General features: G+C 52.8%; 3 protein-coding genes and 1 non-coding gene across 4 annotated transcripts; 3 read left to right on the forward strand and 1 right to left on the reverse strand.

The window, feature by feature from the left end:
* Positions 1–2538: 2538 nt before the first annotated feature.
* EIF4EBP2 (eukaryotic translation initiation factor 4E binding protein 2) lies at positions 2539–5653 on the reverse strand. Its single transcript, XM_062001220.1, has 3 exons — positions 5459–5653; positions 4686–4862; positions 2539–4593 (listed from the first exon to the last, which is right to left on the reverse strand). Exons 1-3 carry the CDS (start codon positions 5595–5597, stop codon positions 4562–4564), a joined length of 348 nt encoding a protein of 115 aa, XP_061857204.1. The 5' UTR covers positions 5598–5653; the 3' UTR covers positions 2539–4561.
* Positions 5654–5733: 80 nt separating this feature from the next.
* Positions 5734–5805, forward strand: TRNAE-UUC (transfer RNA glutamic acid (anticodon UUC)). The gene has a single exon. It is a non-coding gene; the product is annotated as a tRNA-Glu (tRNA).
* Positions 5806–6612: 807 nt separating this feature from the next.
* LRRC20 (leucine rich repeat containing 20) lies at positions 6613–13609 on the forward strand. The gene is made up of 4 exons (XM_010200813.2): positions 6613–6709; positions 7729–7878; positions 9442–9609; positions 13458–13609. Exons 1-4 carry the CDS (start codon positions 6628–6630, stop codon positions 13607–13609), a joined length of 552 nt encoding a protein of 183 aa, XP_010199115.1. The 5' UTR covers positions 6613–6627.
* A 1676-nt stretch (positions 13610–15285) lies between these two features.
* Positions 15286–19276, forward strand: NPFFR1 (neuropeptide FF receptor 1). The gene is made up of 4 exons (XM_062001685.1): positions 15286–15319; positions 16890–17186; positions 18026–18125; positions 18475–19276. The coding sequence occupies exons 1-4, from the start codon at positions 15286–15288 to the stop codon at positions 19274–19276; spliced, it is 1233 nt and encodes a 410-aa protein (XP_061857669.1).
* The last annotated feature ends 63 nt before the right edge of the window (positions 19277–19339 follow it).

The raw sequence follows: 19339 nt of genomic DNA on the forward strand, positions 1-19339 counted from the left end.
ACTCCTGCACTCTGAGGGAGCTTCTCAGGGCATAGTGAAGATGTTGTAGACCTGGAGGCCTCTTCTCATCAGGGTTATCTCCAGATCTCCACATCTCAGAGCAACCCTTCCTTGCTGAGGCCACTCAAATGCCTAGGGAAGTAAGGCTGCTGCCTGCCCGGCTGCTGCCCAGCAGGTACAGGCACTGTGTTGGGTTCCTGTGACAGTACCAGCCAGGCCAGCATCAAGGTCTGCTCATCTTCTACTGGTTTCCGTCACAGCACAGAGCCAAGCCGTGAGATGACTTCAGGCTTCACTCATTGCCAACAGGCATTGGTTGCGCTTATTCCACCACCCTGGAAAAGGTGCTATTTTAGCTAATCCCTAAAACCGCAACTCCTTCAGCTCCTAGCTGCCTTCTCCCATCTCAGTCAGGTTGACCTCTGAGCCTTCAGTGGAAGCCCTGCCCCACTTCCCCCAGAGCCCCCACACTACAGCCTGGCTCGCCCCTGGTACCATCCCCGGCACCATCCCCGGCCTCGGGCTGCTCCGAAAGGCACCGCCAAATCCATGTTTACAGGACACACCAACAGGCCAAAGGAAAAGAGAGAAAAAACGGCATTAACACGTTCACCGGCTCTGAGAAGGAGAGCCAGGAATGTAAACGGAGCCCAGAGGCAGGCCGAAAATGGTAATGGCTGGAAAGCAGGGCTGGAAAGTTTGTCAATCGGGATCCTAGATATTAGCCAGGCTCCCGGCCTTCACCTCGGCCAAAATACCCTTTCCTGAGCTGCTCTGCTGAATTTCACAGGCAAACGCCACCGGGCAGTCCCCAGCAGCTGCTCACGCAGATAGCACCTACTCCAGCTTACAACTCGCATCCAGAGCTATAAACCCGAGCAAGGCTTCATTCACCCTGCCGTGGGTGAATTACCCTGCGTTGGTTCTTTTACAGCTCGCTATCAATTAAGAGCTTCAGTCCTAGACTGAATGTTTAGGTTTTATTTTTCATTCTCCATTTTTAGCTCCCAAATTGGCATCTAGAAACTTCCCCTGTCCTAAGGAGAGCACCAAAAGCCAGGGCTCCCCAGGCACGTGCACCCAGGATTTAAACAAAACCTAAACTGGGATTTCAAAATAATCTAAGCTAATATTAATAAAAATAAAAGCACCCAAAAATTCGGGAGGCAAACAGTTGTGCTCCCCTTAGCTTGGCATCACATTCCACCATTCAGCTGTGGAAGGAAAAAAACAAAAGGGCTTGGTTTTTTCTCCTTTTTTTAAAAAAGCCTGTTTCCAAGCAACAGCCTTCCTCTGGACTTTCTCGTCTTGATGGGCTTTGGGCACTCCTTGACAGAGACTTGAGAAAAGAAACAACCGAGAATTTGGGAAGAAACAGCAGGGGGGAGCAGCGGTGCCATACAACATGTGTGCTCCGCGCCAGCAGCGGTGCCTGCTCCCACGGAAGGGCTTTCCTTGCTTCCTTCTCCACCCCCGCTCACACATCCCGCTCTTAAACTCAGGATTAAGCTGGGGCGCAAGAAGCAAGAACAAGAGTCATACAAATATTTTCATAAGGAGATTTTAAAAATGTAATACTAATAGCAGAGTAACAAGCTGGGTAAGGGCACGATGGGACTGCCCTTCCCTGCGCTTCCAGCAGAACGCAACCGCTGCCACTGCACTATATGCCCATATCCACGGGAGGTCACGGCAGGACCGCTGGGTTTAGATAAAGAAATATTATTAAAGAGACAACCGTCCTGATCTGAGATAATTTGTGGCTTCACCTGCATCAGCACAGCCCCTTTTGAGGGCATGAGTCTGGGCTGGGTCCCTCCAGAAGCAGTGAAGATGCAGCCAAGGTGATGGCAGGGGCCGAGCGATACAGCCAGGCCGGGTTTGGGCTTAAACATGCTCCTGGGTAGGGCAAAACCCAGGTGAGGCTGTTCAGGGGTTTTAAGGTCCACCAGGACCCTCAGGGATGCACCCAGGTGCAGGTGGCTGTACCCCCCATGCTCATAGCTACCAACGTGGGCAATTGCTGGGGGTTTTGCAATTTAAGCTGGGCGAAACTTCATGGATTTACCAACTTGGGTCACAAGCAGGATTTTCTATGGCACCTCTCTAGTTTGATGCCCAGGTCTATGAAGGATTTTGTATCTGGTAGCACAGAGTAACTGACCGATTTGCAGCAATTTTGTATGTGTGAACGTTTTATGGTAAATCCAGTTTTCTGCACAGGAAATTCTACAATCAGGTCACCCCCTTTAACCCTTGGCTGTTGGTTCTGGGTCTGACCATGGCCTGCTCTTTGTAAAGCTGAGTTCTGCCTGGTGAGAGGTTGGGGCTTGCTCCTGATTTACAGTCCTTGGCTCTCATCTCCTTTTTTCCAAACGGGAAATTGGGAAAGCAACTAACCTCAAGAGTTTGGGAGGGGGGAAAAAAACCCAAACCAAAAGCTAAAATATAAAGGAGGTTCGACCTGTGAGGTGAAGCCCAGGCTCCAAAGGGAAAATCCCCCTTCTGTGCACCCCAAAGAAACCTCCAGCACTTCGATTTAATAGAACCAAGATCTTTATTGAACTGACTGTAACAGCAACCACTGGCGAGAGCTTTTCTCCTCCCAAATACCTGCTTGAAGAGACGGTAGAAAACAAACCCAAATCGATACCCTGACTAGCAGAGGAGCTGCCCCAGCGAGGCCAGGCACTCCCTCCCTGCTTTTCAGCCCCGAGCCTGGCTCTAGAAGGGAACCGAGAGAAAGCCGCTGGGAAGGGGAACGGAGATGAAAGGAGGTCAGGAAAGGGGGTGTTTAAAAAATACAAGTGGTTTCCCTCCGGCTCCTGTCCGTAAGGTAGATTGTCCTTGGATAGCTTTGTTGGCTTTTTTTCTTTTGGCTTGGACAGCAGGTTTCCCAAAACGAGTGGCTGTGCCCGAGGTGCCGGGTCCCTGCGGCTGCGGCGGCTGTCCCCACTCTGCGGAGGATGTCCTCGCCCCCTGCCCCTGCCCCTGCCTCGATCCGAGGACCTAACAGACCTCCTAGGATCTTCTCTTTAAGGAAAATATATTTATTTATATATAATATATATATTTGTGTGTGTCTTATCACCACCCACCCACACGCATATACATATTTCTACTTGCACTCACTCACTCGTGCGCCTATGACGGCCGGCTGCGTGTTCATGTCGTGTCCCACCGAGCACTACCCACGCAAGTGAAAGGATGGGACAGACATCCCAATCCCTTAGGGTTTGAGGGTGTTTTTTTGCTGTTTTTTCCCCCCAAAGAGAACTGCAGCCCCCTCCCCCCTCACAAGAAAAGCAGGTGGAAGATGGGAGCTCGCAACCAACCGCCGCGCCGACCCGCACCAAACACACCTAGAGAAATAAATTACCGGACGGAAAGTGCACAAAGCCTGCAGCACCAAGCCACCGCCCCAGCAGGCAACGAGTCCCCAGGGCTGGCTACCGGGCAGGGGGGCACCCTCAGAGAGGGACAGAGGGTGGATGGAACAGGCACTCAGGTGGGGGCTCATAAAATGGCACTTGAGAAGGTTGCAAAGCTGTCGATGGCTCCCAACAGGTAGTAAAATCAAAGAAGAGGGGCTGTCAGGCTCGGGAGGGGCACAGCATGACACCCCCGCGGTGTCCCCTGCCACACATGCCCTCACCCAACGCTGCTCTTCCAGGTGAGAGTCACGCTGAGAGAGAAGAAAAAAGATATCCCATCTCTAGGGGTGGGTTTCAAGGGCAGAATGACCTGACTGGTGGGGGAGGAAGTCCCAGTGTGAAAAGCAAACAGGGGACAGCAACTGGGGCACCGCAGAGCCCCCACATGTCCCCGGGCACCCAGCTATTCCTGAGACATCCAACAGCGACCAGGGATTTCACTCCTGTGTTATTCACATTTTGAAGGGGTGGGTGGGGGGATTAAAAACCAAGCACTAGAAAGCACTTTCTCGGAGGTACTCATCCCCAGCCCCAAAACCCAGAAGCATTGCTGGTAAAGTGCCCCTTTTTAGTACCAAAAAAAATAAAAGCAAGGTTTTTTTGTAACATATGGCTACGTTGCTTTCAGTCCTGTCTGGTGGGTTGGGGATGCAGCACCTGGCCAAAGGGACGAGACAGAAGAAATCCAGATAACGGAGAGCTGCGGGCACACTGCCCAGCGCCATCGAGGATTAACTCAGACCCCCAGAGCACCGAAGGGAGTGGGCTGACAACGTCATCCACCACCAAATGCCAGCGGGTCCCAGGGGAACTGAAAAAAAACCCTCCCTGGGGTGCAAGTGGGTTCTTGGTTTTAGGAGCAACGCTTTCCCCTGCTCTGGAAAGGCTGTCCAAATTTTCTGGGAGGAAGGGCAAAGGGGGTGATGCAGCTCCGGACCACCAAGCTGCCAGCAACAGGAGGTTTGGGGTAACAGGAGGGGCAAGGATTGTTTTGAGGAGGAAAGGAAGAGGGGAGGAGGCAGGCAGGGAGGGGGCCACTGCCACCTCTCCTTCGCCGGGATGGATCCTGCTAAGCCAAATGGGGTGTGCACAGGTCTGGGGAGTTGCTGCCTCTCCGTGGTTCCTGCTCAGATATCCATCTCGAACTGAGCGTCGTCCCCTGAAGAGAGGCAAAGAGAGAAGAGTTAGGGGAGAAAGGGGGGGGGGGGGTCACATCCCACCCCAAATCCCCACACCCCAGGGGTCCCTTACCCATGGATGGCTTCCCCTCCTGATGGTTCAGGCTGTTGGCATCTGCTTTGGGTTCCTCACCGGCCGAGCCAGGGCTGGTGACGCCGGGAATATCGGGGAGGTGACAAGGCGGGGTCTGGGCCATGGGGGAGTTGCGACGGTCCAGCAGGAACTTGCGGTCGTAGATGATCCGAGTGCCTGAGGCGGTGAGGGCAGGGGGGTGAGAGGAGGGCTGGGGGGGGATCCGTCTCCCAGCGGGACCGGCGCCCCGGCCGAGGACCTCCACCACGGCCCAAGGATTAGCAGGGAGGGCTAGTGGGGTATACGCTGCTGCTCTGCCCGCTCTTATCTGGGCACAGCGGGCGATAATTCGGCGCTGAATAAACACCCGCGTGGCACGTGGGCACCAGCGCGCCGCCGTCCCGCCGCTGAGGCCTGGCAAACTCACGGCACGGGTGGGAAAGTGTCCCTCTCCCCCGGACAGGGACGAGGGATGCTCCGACCCCGGCGTGTGGAAGCGGGCCGGGGCAAAGCCGCGCCGAGCCCCCGGTGCCCGCGTCCCGCCTGCCAGCTCACACCGGGGCGGGAGGCCAGCTCCCTCGAAATCACCCCCAGGAAAAACAACAAACCGCGCCCAAAGCGCTGGCCGTAAGGACAACCGCGGGCAAGCGCTCGATACCCGCGACGTGCAGAGGCGACGGGGGGCGCGATAGGCGGCGTTCGGAGCGGCGGGCGGGCGGCGGGAGCGGTCCCCCGGCGCGGCCCCGCAGGCCCCGGCCCGCCCCGGCGCTTACCTCCGGGGGTGGTGGAGAAGAGGGTGCCGCCGGGGGTGGTGCAGTAGTCCGGGGGAAGCTGCGCCGCGTCGCTGAGGGCCACGGTGCGGGTGGGGATGGCCCGGCTCTGGCTGGGCTGGCGACCGCCGGCGGACGACATGGCCCCACGCTATTGTCCCCGCGGAGGCGGCGCGGCGCGGGCGCCGCCCCCCCAGCGCTCCCCCCCCGCCGCTCAGCCGCGCCCCGCCCGCCGCCGGCAGGGGGCAGGCGCGGGGCCGCCACAGCCACACGCGGCGTCCCACGTGGTCTAGCGGTGAGGATTCCTGGTTTTCACCCAGGCGGCCCGGGTTCGACTCCCGGCGTGGGAACTCCGGCTCCCCTTTTGGGGGAAGGGGAGATATCTCTCCTTCTGAGTATCTTCAGACTTCATACTATTAAAACATTTTGGCTGAGCCAACCTAAACAAAACCACCAGGAAAGCAGATGAGCTGATCAAAGTCACCAGGAAGGGGATACATCCCCATATCCCAAGCCACAGGGTAAGGGGACCCATGTGTCAAAGCACCAATCCTAAGAGCTAGGATTTCAGTGCTGTGTCACACCAGCCCTACATCACCAGGGAAAGTGGACGTAGTCCGTCCGCTCAGAAGGGGAGCTATTCTCATATCTCACACATGGAAAAGGGATGCATCTCTGTATCCCAATCCCAGAAGAAGGATGTATCCCCATATGCCAAACATGGAAACAGGACATATCCCCATATCCCAAACAAGGAAGGGGAATGTATCCTCATATCCCAAACACGGAAATGGGATTCACCCCCATATGCCAAACATGGAAAAGGGATGAATTCCCATCTCTCAAACCGAGAAGGGTGATGTATCCACATATCCCAAACCCAGAAGGAGGATGTATCCCCATATGCCAAACCAGGAAATAGGACATATCCCCATGTTGCAAATCAGGAAGGGGATGCATCCCCATATGCCAAACATACCATCCTGGAAAGTTAGGAGTCCCGTAAACTGGAGTGCCACACCAGCCCAGCACAGCCTCCCTCCCTCCCCGGGAACGCTGATCCCACCAGTTATTTTTAGCATCCTCTCCCGAGAGGCCAGAGAAGCTGATTTCTCTCTCCAGCCGTGGATCCCCCCAGCCAAAACGCGTCCCCGGCGGGACCACTCGCCCGCATGCACAAGAGGATGGGCGAGGCCGTGGCCCGGGTGGCCAGGAAGGTGAACGACACGGTGGAGAACAAAACGAACTCCCTCGGTAAGCCCGGAAAGCTCCCACTTGGGGACTGGAGAAGGATCAGGTATCCAGGAGCACAGCTCTGTTTATTCCTGCCATGATCTAAAAAAAGCTGTCGGCCTCCTCTCTAGGTGCTGCACCTAAGGCTCCCACACCCCTGGGGAAGGGAAAGGTCCCCTCAAAGTTTGGCTGGGTTCCCAGCAATGGCATAGAATCCCATGGGATATGCCCCAGGGATACAGTCCCTCCTTGGAAGCCATGGCAGGAGTCAGACCTTTCCCCCTACCAACTTATCAAATGTGTTTTTCTGCAGTTTCCACATTTCTAGCTAATATCTGAGACCTGCATGCAGTTCATCAAAAGAGAGATGAAAGCCACTCATTTTTATTCATGCTAGATTTGCAGCCCTAGGGGATAAACCAGAATACACTGGGAGCCTGAGCTTCATCACGCAGCCTCTTGACATCCTCCTGAGCAAGACAATAAATGGGGAAAGACCAAACTTGTGCAGTCCCTGCATGGTTTTGGGGAGGGGGCAGGCAGCAAAGCCTAGGCTGAGCATCACAGGGCTGGGATACAGGGTTTCCATCCCCTGGCATTCCCCAGCAGGGGAAACAGAAACAACTGGGAGCAAAACGAAAAAGCCAACAGGTGAGAAGAACAGGCAAATCCCTTCACCCTCTCCACTGCTTGCCATGGGACAAGCACCCATCACCATGAGAAATCCATCCAGGAGCATACCCAGGGAAACCCCTGCTTCATCCCCATCCCACTCAGTGGTGGAGGGGGCATCCCTGCACTGCTTGACTGCTTAACCAGTCACTGCTTGACTTGACTGTTTGATTTGGGACATAAGGGTGGGGTGACTACCAAAGTTAGGAAGTTCTCAGACACAGACAGGCTCGCTGAGGGTTTCCAAGAGGACACTGCAGCAACCAGACAGGCAAATTGAGCATTAAGGGGTGGAAAGCATGATGGCAAGCACAGCTCCATCCGAGCTGCGGTGCATCACAAGGTGCCTGTATCTCTCCTCGGGGTAGATCTGGCCAACTGCAAGTTGATGACCTTCCCCGTGGGCATCTACAAAGCCATGAGGACTGTCACCGAGGGGATCCACCACATCTCCCTGGCAAACAACGAGCTGAAATCCCTCACCAGCCGATTTGTCACCACCTTCAGCCAGCTGAGAGGTAAGGAAAGGCCCCACTGCTTCATAACAGCCACTTCTGAACCCCATGGGACTCGGCAAAGAGCCACAGGTTGCTGCAGATGGGGCATAACACAAGAGAGTTTCGCCACTGCGGTTTTCACTCCTCTGTGTTTGTGTCTACATTCAGACCCCAGAATCCATTTTTGTTCACTATTTCTAGCACTCGCAGGAGAGCACTGATATTGCTTTCACCCACCCTCCTAAACCTTCAGCCATTTACAGCAGTGGCTGGGCTGCTGCAGGGTCACTCATCATCCCCCAGCTCCCTGGGAATGAAAAAGGACAGGAAAGGCAGCTTGGGCATAACATTGCATGGCAGAGATGGGGCATTTCAGGCTGCTGGCTAATTACCCCCCATCATGAGACAGTAAGAGTTGCTCCTTCTCCACTGGCCACAGGAGATGGGGACAGTTGTCAGTGTCTGGCTGGTGTCAGACACATCCCTGCCAAGCCCAGCAAATGCAGGCAGAAGCTAATCTGCTAAAACGTGGTCATGCAAGCATCCAGCACCGTGGTGGTGAAGGCTGGGGACTGCACAGGGGGTTTACCTGCCTGCAGCAGTGCCAAGGGCTCTGGCAAGATTTTAAAAGAAAGGATTTAGCTCTTACAGTGTACTGCACAAGTGATGCCTTGCTGGGTGTCCGGGGAGGCTTCCCATGTGGTACTGGAGCTGGAGCATCATCTGTGAAAACTCCCCTACGCTGGAGAAAAGAATCGCATCAAGCAAAGGAAATCAATGTTAATTTTCTAGACAGCACAGCAAGCCCCAAAAGGGGTACAGAGTCTTATTTCCCAGGAAGAGCTTTACTCTGACAGTGAGTAAATCACTCTAGTGATGAACATGCCAGGCCTCAGCAGGGCTGTTGCAGGGAACACATGCCCTGGGGCTGGGGACAGCCTTGCACCACTCTGAATAAGGCAGGACCTATAAATACCAGGTATTAGCAGGGGTAGGGCAGCTTGGGTGAGTATTTATAGAGCAGAAAGCCCTGCGTCACTGGAGAAGGGCACTGTGACAGAGGGATTTCGGCCCCTGTTCTCATGGCTAATGGCCTTTCATACAGCAGTGCTGTTCCTGGCCCCGTAGAAGTTCATTTCCAGGGGAAGGAAAAGAATATGAGGGTTAAACTCTGTAGAATAATTTTTTTTCACAGATAAATACATTTCTTCTGCCACTTTATTTACATCTCTGAAGGTGTTCAGGTGCATAAAATTTGAAAACTAGCATTAAGCTGTGACAAATACCCATTAGGGGGAATTGCACCAACTTCACTAAGAAATATTGCTTACTTCTACAGTCCTTGCTTGATAGAACCTCCATTGGTTTCATTAGGAAAGCTGAGGAAGCCAAGAAACATATCATTCCTCATAGTAGTATTCAAAGCAGGCCAAAGAACAGTGGCAAACCAGGGAGACGAGCCAAAAAAACCCAGTTTTGCAGTTGGAATCCCACTGCTGGACCTGACAGTCCATGGCAGATATGTCTGTAAACTAAACTGTGCACTAATTTTCCCACCTTTTCCTCTTTTTCCCTGAACTGCAGAGCTCAACCTGTCAGGTAACTACCTGCACCGCCTGCCCGAGGAGGTCACCTCCCTGTTGCACCTCCGCACCATCAACCTCTCCCGCAACAGATTTCGACGTTTCCCTGAGCCCTTGGCTGCTGTCACCACCCTGGAGACCATCGACCTGGAAGAGAATGAGATCACAGGTGAGAAGGACCTTTTGCTGCTGGAGGGGAGGATGAGCTTGGGGGGAAGCTTGTTGGCAGTAATGCTGGTCCACATCCGTGGGGAGGGAGGGATACTGGCTTGAAGCTTTGGTTGTGGTCCATCACCCTCTACAGAGGCAGCTGGACCAAGGGATGGCTCAATGATCTAGCAAAAGGAACATCGGTTTGACAGGGGAAAGGGGACAGTGTGCAGAGGAGGTGCCAAATAGACAGAGCCTCATTAGCCACCTGCTTGTGCTACCTGCCAGGACGAAGCTGTTGCAGGTAGAGGGAGAATCAAGCCCTATTCAAGCCACTCTATTCACCGTGCTAGGATCTGACTCTCAAAGGCAGCTCCAGTTGTGACTCAAAACCAACAGAATGAATTTAAATATAGGTCTGACTGCAGAACCCATTCCCAAGGATGCTGGTCTGGGATGTTTGCTGACAGACAAAGTATGGGCACAAGCCCACTTGAACATTTCCCTCGGCAAATAGGAACCATAACACTACAAAAACACCTAAAAAATGAAGTTTAAAGGGATAGTAAGATCCACTCAGCCCTTGACCCTGCAGTGGGAGGAAAATCTTTCATGCACAAAGCTGAAGCCTTCAGAGTCCTCGAAAGCTGTGCAAAAGGAGCAGCTGTTGCACGTAGATAAAAGGTGTTTATTTGGGAGTGAGAATTCAAAGAGCCCAGGCTGGAGCATCCCACGGCCCGTGTGGATCCCTGGGGAGGCAAATATCAAGTCTGCTCAATTTTGCTTTTTTTATCTGGGAAGGCTTCATCTGCTGCTGGGAAAGCTGCTCCCTGCAACACGAGTTTTAATAGCATCAGCTGCTCCCTAGCCATGCCTGTATTAACAAGACGTTAAATACAAAAGAGATGTTTTCTCTTCACTCCTTTTTTCCCCCTCAAACAATTCTCAGAGAAAGCTGTCTCCCTCTTAGCTCTACCACTTTTAATGCTTAATTGGCTGAGTTCAATCATACCTGGTCTCCAAACAGCATATTTCCCACTCATTTTGTGCAAGTTGGCTGCTGCAAGAGGGGAATATAGCTCTTTGTTGCATTTTTCCCTACTTAAATGCAGGGAGGAACGGCTGCATCAAGGGTTATACCCAGCTGGCTTAATTCTGAGGGAAGGGTTGCCAGGCTTGGTCACCTCCCACAAGTCTCCCTTTGGCTGCTCTTATAAGACTCTGGAAAAATAATTATAGGGTAGAAATCAACAATTTAAAACTGAAAGGTTTTAGGGACATAGCTTAGAAATGAGCATGATGGTGTCTGGCTGCAGGAGTAAGTAAGATTAGCCTGTTTTATATGTTCTCTAGAAAGGGAAGAGGTAGAGATTGGAAACCCAGGCTGTTGCAACCCAGTTTTCCAAGGAAACAGAAGTCTGGGCAATCACATTGCTCCTGTCAGCCTTTCCCAAATACCTCCCAGGCTCATCTACACAGGAGTTTGTATTTATGCATTTTTATATACTAACATAGTTAGTATATACTGGCCTGTCACAATGGGAGAAGGGGTATTAGGGAAAATCCATCAGCTTGAATTTAACTGACTCAACTTTTGTTTTCCCCTAACAGCCAAGTAGGGTTTGAGTGCTTCACACACAGGAATATAGCAGCAGGACACTCATTTCAGGCCAGGACACCTTGGTACAGACTGTAGGAGGTGGCATCTCCTCTTCCCTGCCATACACATACACAACTCAGCCACTGTGGCTGGTTAAGGACCACGTTTTAGCAATAGAACCTTATGAAGACCAACTGATACGTTCCTGGAAAAGCTGCTGTGGCACCTGAAAGTTCCTCTTGCTGCAGTTCCCCAGTCTGCATGCCTTCAACCAGCCCAGAGGCTGCATTTTGCTGTCTGTTGTAATTTAGGACCCAGGTTGCCTCACTCAGCCCAATAAGCTGGGGAGCTGAGGAGCTTGCTCCAGCCAAAAGGCTCACAAGATGACAGAAGGATACTTTATGGAATATAGATGAAAGACAGAGGTTGGGGAAGAACTGGAGCTTACTCCAACAGCATGAAAGTTGTAGATCATTTGGTTTGTGGTGCTGCAGCAGCCATGTGCCACTGCTGGTCCTGCCTGTCCTCCTCTCTGTGCTGCTGAAGGAGCTCATAGCTACAAACCAAAGCCCCTCCTGAAAGACACCAGAGTCACATGCTAAGACATAATGAACTAAAGATAATAGGTAACATTTTCTAGCTAAAGGGAAAGAGAAGTAAAGGGAGATCAATTAATGCTTGACTGGAGTCTGTGGGCTCTGTGAAAGAAGACATTTATTGCCACCAACTGCCTTTTTGGTCCCATTTTCGTCCCAATGAGGTCTTTACCCTGGAGTGTAATTATATAATATCTGTGCTTTTAACTCATTTCCTGCTAATTAGGGTTATATCAAATTAATGTTTTCAGCTCCCGAGTCCACAGGGATTTTTTGGTGCCTGAAGCCTCAGATTCTTTTTCACTTATTCTTTGATTAATTGTTTAATGCAGAAGAAGTTGAGACAGCAGGGGGGATGCTGGGCACCAACAGCAAGGTGGGTGGGTCACTGCTGAGGACAACTGTGGCTAATTTTTTCCTCCTGAGCATCAGAGAACCACTCTTAATTTGGGATAATGGCATGGAGATGCATTTCTGTTAATAGATGCAGAGGAACCGGCATGCAGGTGAGGAGGAGGCGGCCAGGTGGCTGGTGGCCACCAAAGGACACAGGTGATGCCAAAATGTGACTGGGAAGCAGCTGAGCTGAACCAGGGCCTTCCCCCTTCAATTTGCAGCCATCCGTGGCTGAGAGACCTTCAGGGCTGTTAGTGTTTACCACGCAGCTCCTCAGACGCCTCAGCAGCCCTTCCATCTCCTCAGATGCCTCCTGGTGCCTTGTCAGCCCTTTGATCTGAAGGAGCTGGAGTTTCATTCACTCATCATCATATTCTGATCTGAGAAAAAGATTGTGTGCTTTAATTATGAAGAAGCCTTTTTTTTTTTCATTCCTTTCTTTTTTTTTTTCCTTGCTTAAGCAATGAAGCCAGTCCAAACAATTCAGGCTCAAACATGAGTGCCTTATTCACTGGGGAGCCAGTAAGTGACATTTTGGGTTGCTTATAGAGGAGTTCGTGGCTCTGACAGCACGACTGTATAGCCACAGGCTGTGCTGCGTGCCCTGCCTGTCGCTTCATGCCGGGGCTGAGTCACCACTCCTTGCCTCGAATTAAGCTGCAGAGCTGGGCTGTTCCCACCCTGGGCAAGGCTTGCTCCCTAAAATACTGTCCTTAACTTCCTGAATTTAAGTGGGGGTTTATCCCTCTGCATAGCCTTAGGAGACCTGCTCCTTTTTCTGTGATGATGATGATGATGATGTAAAAGGCTTTCCTTTTAAAAGGAAAACACTCAAATTCATGGAAATTGCAAAATAGGAGAGTGCCTGGCAATGGCTGTGAGCCATTTTGCAGTCTGTCCAACGAGGGCAAAGAGCACGTGCACTCCTGTTAGCCTGGAGAAGGCTCCTGGGCATTGCAACACTGGGAATGAAATAAGATAATAAGTTTTTGAATGCCAGTTTAGCACCACAGCAGTTTTTTTTAAGACTGGAAGAATCAGACGGCAGTGTCCACATCTAATAATACTGTGGTGTTTGCACCTCAGTAAGACATTTGCTTGAACAATCCTATCATTTAATCTTTTATTATGTTTCTGTTTTGATAAAAGCCTGGAGACTGGTGGGAGTGTTGTTTGCTCTGGGCTGTCCATCAAGCTTTTCCCCCCTCTGCCATCCAAATTTTGTGACAGCTGACTTTGGGATGGATGCTGATTCCTCAATGGTCTCTTTTGCAGAATTGCCAGTGGAGAAGCTGGCCTCCATGGCATCGCTGCAGAGCCTCAACCTGCAAGATAACCCTGTTGGTCCCGAGGTGCGGCTCCTCGTCCGGCCTCTCATCCCCTTTGATTTGCTGCTATCACCAGAGGGGCCTGTCCCCAAAGCCTGAGATGGTTTTCAGCTGCCTAGGAGAGCTCTCCTGAGGGGTGACTGCCTGCAAGAGTGGTTTGGCTTAGGTCAGTCCCTGCTATGTTACTGTTTCTGTCCCACACCCACAGCAAGGTATCAGTCCCTCTTTCTTCCTTAATAAAAAGTACATGGTGGGGCCTCTTGACAAGGAGATGGCTCTACCAGCTCCTAAGATGGGGAATCTCCTGCATTCTGTTTTGACAAGTGCTTTATTGGGAAGCAGAGATGGAATGCACAGGATGCAAGGTTTGGGTAAAATTGGTGGAGTTGGATGCTTGGCTTGGCTGCCTCCATCCTGCCTGGCCAGTGACGGGGAGCATCTGCTGCCCTGGTCTGGAGCTGGCATGGTGGGAGACATCCCTCCAGCCATAAGGGTTCCCCCTTGAATTGTTGACATGGCAATGTGCCATATGTCTGATTAAATGTTTTACCATCACGTGTGGGGTTGTTTTTATTTGCTAGATTTATGAGTTTTCACTTGTTTTCTCCTTAAAGAGGCCTCTTTGCAGGTCCCCATGGCTGCTTGCTGCAGCTCAGGCTGATGCCTCTGGGTGGATTCTGCCCAGACCTGAGCTATATTTCTCTGGATTTCCCAGGGAAATGTTTGGGTGGGGTGGGTCCCCATGTTTTTCACCATGGAAATCAAAGCATTCCCATGTCAGCGCGTCCCTACATGCTGCTCACCCCATGGGAGTCCCCAGAAGCATCCACCCATCTCCTGGATACTATGGGTCTTTAAGTCATGCTACTTTCTTTCCAAAGAAGAACTGGGCTGTAGGGCTCGGGGAGGTGGCTCCTCAGTGGCAAGGAGGCCACTCAAGGCATGCTGATAGCCCTTGGCAGCTGGCTGCCTGCAACAGAAACTCCTGGGAGAAACTACAGGTGTTATCTCAAAATGCCTTGCTTAAACATCTCCTGTGTTTGCTGCTTTGTGTTTTTAAAGGACAAACATGTCTCAATGGTATGGGCTGCCAGCAATGGAAATATTTGACTTCTAGACTTGCCCAAACCCAACTTTGGTAAAAGACCAAAGGGGAAGAGGGGGGTTGATGTTGACTATAATGGAGAAGTCGGAGTCGAGCAGAGCAGCTCGGGGTCAGGACTTGCATCCCTAAGGACCATGCTGCTTTTCCCCATCATGTGGGTCATTTACATAAGGTGGAATATGAGGGATCATCCCCACTCGTGTGGGGGTTCCTGGCATGTTCCCCCCTGCCACGGACCAGACAGGAGTGCTGCTGGGGACACCAGCCATCATCTGGGGGATAGACAGAAACCGAGCGTCAGTATCAGCCCGGAGAGCTCAGGGGTGGCTGGGGGGCACAGACCTCGAGCCTCCCCACGGAGCAAATCTGCTCCGGCTCTCTCCTTACCTCCCGTGCATTGCTCCACCCCGCGCTGCCTTGTGTTGGGGAGGTGGGCGTGCGGGTACCCCGGTATCCATGGCGATGGGAGGCTGTCCCCTCGCCGCCCACCCCCCGCCCCTCTCCGCTGCAGCCGGTGAACGACCGCAACGGCCGTAATCGCCGCGGAGGCACCGGCACCGCAGGACCGGCACTGGGGCTTATCCCCGACCGGGACAGGGCAGGGGGGAGAGGGGGAGGGACGGGGACAAACTGTCCTCTCCTCCGGGCAGCAGACCCCCGTATGCCGGCGATGCAGCCCCCGGAGCCGGGCCGGGCCGGCGGAGGTGAGTACCAACATCTGTTTTATTTTATCCCCCAAAACGGTGTCCACCCCCTCTCGCCCCCAGACCCCTATTCCATCAGCCTTTCTCCGCAGTGGCTTCCCACTGCGAGGCTGGGGGGTGGGTGGTCCATCACCGCCCTGACCGGTTTCCCCCCAGTCCCCTGTCACCACGGTCAGGACAGGACGTCAGCGCCGGAGGGAGGACGCCTCCATCCAGCCAGCACCCACCAGGGTGCTCGACAGCCCCCTTTTTTTCATCTCCTCGTCCTCCACCTTGCTTTTGAAGCCACCTGCAATTCCTCACCCACAGGACACTCATCTCTCGCTAATGCTGCAAGACGTTGCAGCCCAAAGAGACAAAGTCCAGCAAAGTTTTGGGCTTAATATTGCAGGTTTCAGGTCAACTCATTAGAGTCTTTGCTGTCGCCTCTGCTAAAGAAGCCAGTTCACGCGGGTGCACCTGATACCGGCCAGCTGAGGCATCTTTCCCTGGGGCTTCCTTGTCTCTCCCAGAGGTTCCTTCTCCTGTGCTAGTGCTGCAAAATCCTTCCCGAAACCACACTGGAAACACGTTGGCCAAACCCAAGATGGGGACAGAGAGGCCGGGCAGGGCCTCCCTGCATGCCAGACTCTGCAGGCAGCCAGTGGTCCCAGCAGCTAGGACAAGCGTCTTGGCTGGCAAGCTGAGTGCCAGCACAGGGGAATGAGACAGCCACCCACCATGCAGCGGCTTTGCAGTGCTTTCTCAGAGCAGGGATGACCTGTAGTAGTTAAGCTGAGCCTTAAAGCAAAAATCTGCCTTTTTTTTTTTTCCCCTTAAAATTGCAGCCTGTGTTTGCCTAGAGCGAGTCCCATCACCACTGCAGGCAGCTCATGCTGCACCCGGCATCCTCCAACATCCCTGCCTCAGAGATCCCAAGGCTGGGTGCTGCACAAACCCACCCCTCCTGTTACAGCCGTAGTGATAAAATGCCACCCCGACCCCCTCAACAGAAACTTGCAGATAATTACCATAATTATGTCTAATTATTGCTTTATATATAAGCAATAAGGGTAGGGTCTCCTCTGCTTCAGCCTGTCTCCCTCGGGTACTGCAGATTGCCAGGGAGAAGAAGATTTTAGGGGATTTCAAATTGCAAACCTTGGAAACACAAGGAGAAGCAGCAGGAGAGAGCCGGGAGCACAGATGCTCCCAGGCCAGGGATCACACAGAGCCGGCTCCCATGTGCCTGAAGCATGTCTGTGGTGGGACATGGATTTCTCTTCTTTGCAGTCCCCATAAAAAAATCTCATAAGAACAGGATGTCTTCTGGATTGCTTTATTCCTGATCAATATAATGGTATAAAATAATGGTGTCAAATAACGATTTAGCTGAGGTGCTGCAGTGCCTTGGGCTGCATAACCCAAGGAGGAGACTTGTTGAGGCACTGAGGTGATCCCAGCAGGAAGCATCCCAGCCAGGCTGGGCACTGGTATAAATATGAAAACCCGCCCCCGAGGGCATGAAGAAATGGAGGAAATAATTACTTTATCCTGTCCCAGCTTCATTTTCCTGCCTTCCCTTCCCCAGACCCTTCCAACTGCAGCTGGCCTAACTCCACCACAAGTGAGAGCCACCTCTTGAGGGAGAACTACACCTTCCTGGCGTACTACCAGCACTCCTCCCCCGTGGCTGCCATGTTCATCCTGGCCTACACCTTCATCTTCCTCATGTGCATGGTTGGCAACATCATGGTGTGCTTCATTGTGGTGAAGAATCGCCAGATGCGGACGGTCACCAACATGTTCATCCTCAACCTGGCCATCAGCGACCTGCTGGTGGGCATCTTCTGCATGCCCACCACCTTGGTGGACAACCTTATCACGGGTGAGTGGGCATTGGAGGGACAGGACATGAGGTGGGGAGGGAAAGTGGTGGGGAACATCATTCACCTTCTGACCCTCACACATGAGGCTAACCTATGGGTGATTTTTCCATGGTGAACGAGGAGGACAGGTGATGGGCACTCGACCACAGCTGATGAAAGGTATAATTTCATTTAGAGATACAATTTTAAGGGGGGAAAGTCTTTTTCCTGAGGTTTTGGCAAAATTATTACTTATTTCTGTCAAAATAAGTACAACCTTAATGCTGAGTTTACATAATTATTTAAAGTTCAAACATTTTCCATCAAGCCACACTGAAAAAAACCTCTCCTCTTGCATGGATCTTCTCCCATGCTGCCTCAGCTCTGCCCATTGACCTTTCCAAAGAGAAAAGGTGACATAGGCAGAGTCAGTGGAGTTTAGACGCAGCAGTAGCTGGGGCACCGGGCAGAGTCTGTGTTTATTATGGGGCACAATTGATTTATCACCAATACCTTAGAATTGGGGTCAAGAAACAAGATGAAAGCCCTTCTGATTGAGGATGCCAAGGTTGGTCGCCATGATAACAGCTCGAGTCCTGCATAAGAGCAGGAGAAATGACAACCACTGTGCTCTTTGAGTTTCTAAGTAGTGTAATACAAATCTGTTTTACCAATTTGTTTTGGTTTTTAATCTGAGCATCTGTACTGCTAAAGTATGAACTAAAACTGCAGCCCACCCTTAAGAGCAGCGTTTAGCATCCACCAGCAATGACATGGTGGGTGGGGACACGTAGAGGGAGCTGCTGATGGACACAGCCAAGCCAAAGACACCTACAACCTCTGTTATGTCCCCTCACAGGTTGGCCCTTTGACAACGTCATGTGCAAAATGAGTGGCCTGGTGCAGGGCATGTCTGTCTCCGCCTCCGTGTTCACACTGGTGGCCATCGCCGTGGAGAGGTATGTTGGCACGGGGATGTGGGGACATGGAGACCAAAGCGACCACAGCATGTTCAGGTGTCCCGTGCGGTTGCTATCACAGGAAAGTTCCTGGGGATGTCAGCGTTGTGTCCCAGCTCTCCAGGAGGACCACAAAGCTGTCCATGGGGCATCCCAGCAAGCTATCCTTCCCCACCTTGGGCTGAAAACACCAAAGCTGGAGAGATCCCATCCTATCTCTGCCACCAAAAGCCATATGTAATAAGCAACCCACCTTACCCCCACTTCCAGCCCCTGGGTCCTGGTCACCTCTCTTCCCCAGAGACATCCCATCAAGTGCACAAAGCTACCACTGTCTGCCTTCCCTCAGGTTTCGCTGCATTGTCCACCCCTTCCGGCAGAAGCTGACGCTGAGGAAAGCCCTGGTGACCATTACCATCATCTGGGTGCTGGCCCTGCTCATCATGTGCCCTGCTGCCATCACCCTGACTGTCACCAGGGAGGAGCACCACTTCATGGTAGACATCTACAACAACTCCTACCCCCTCTACTCCTGTTGGGAGGCCTGGCCCGAGACAGGCATGAGGAAGATCTACACCACCATCCTTTTCTCCCACATCTACGCGGCACCCCTTGCCCTCATCGTCGTCATGTACACCCGCATTGCTTACAAGCTCTTCAAGTCGTCAGCACCTGCCCGTGGCCAAGAGGAGCCAGAGGGGAGGAAAGTCTCTCGGAGGAAGGCCAAGGTCATCAACATGCTCATCATCGTCGCCCTCTTCTTCACTCTCTCCTGGCTGCCCCTCTGGACGCTGATGCTGCTGATGGACTACGGGCGGCTGAGCGAGGACCAGCTCCACCTGGTCACCGTCTACATCTTCCCCTTCGCCCACTGGTTGGCTTTCTTTAACAGCAGCGCCAACCCCATCATCTACGGCTACTTCAACGAGAACTTCCGACGGGGCTTCCAAGAGGCTTTCCGGGCCCCCTTCTGCTCACCCCACCGCCATCGCCACCGCAGGCCCTACGGCCCCAGGACGCATGGCTGCGGGATCCTCTTCGGCACCCGCAACCGCGTTTTTGCGCAGGCACAGGCCAGCGACTCGCCCCCCGCCTCCGAGTCGGGGCCACTGGCGCCGCGCCGCACCGGCGTCTCCGCATGGGACAGCTGAGCAGCCGCGGCCGGCCGAGGAGGACCTCTGGGGCCAGGGGCTGGAGGGGTGGGGGACGGGGAT

This window comes from Colius striatus, chromosome 8 (genome assembly GCF_028858725.1).
Source record: "Colius striatus isolate bColStr4 chromosome 8, bColStr4.1.hap1, whole genome shotgun sequence".
NCBI lineage: Eukaryota > Metazoa > Chordata > Aves > Coliiformes > Coliidae > Colius > Colius striatus.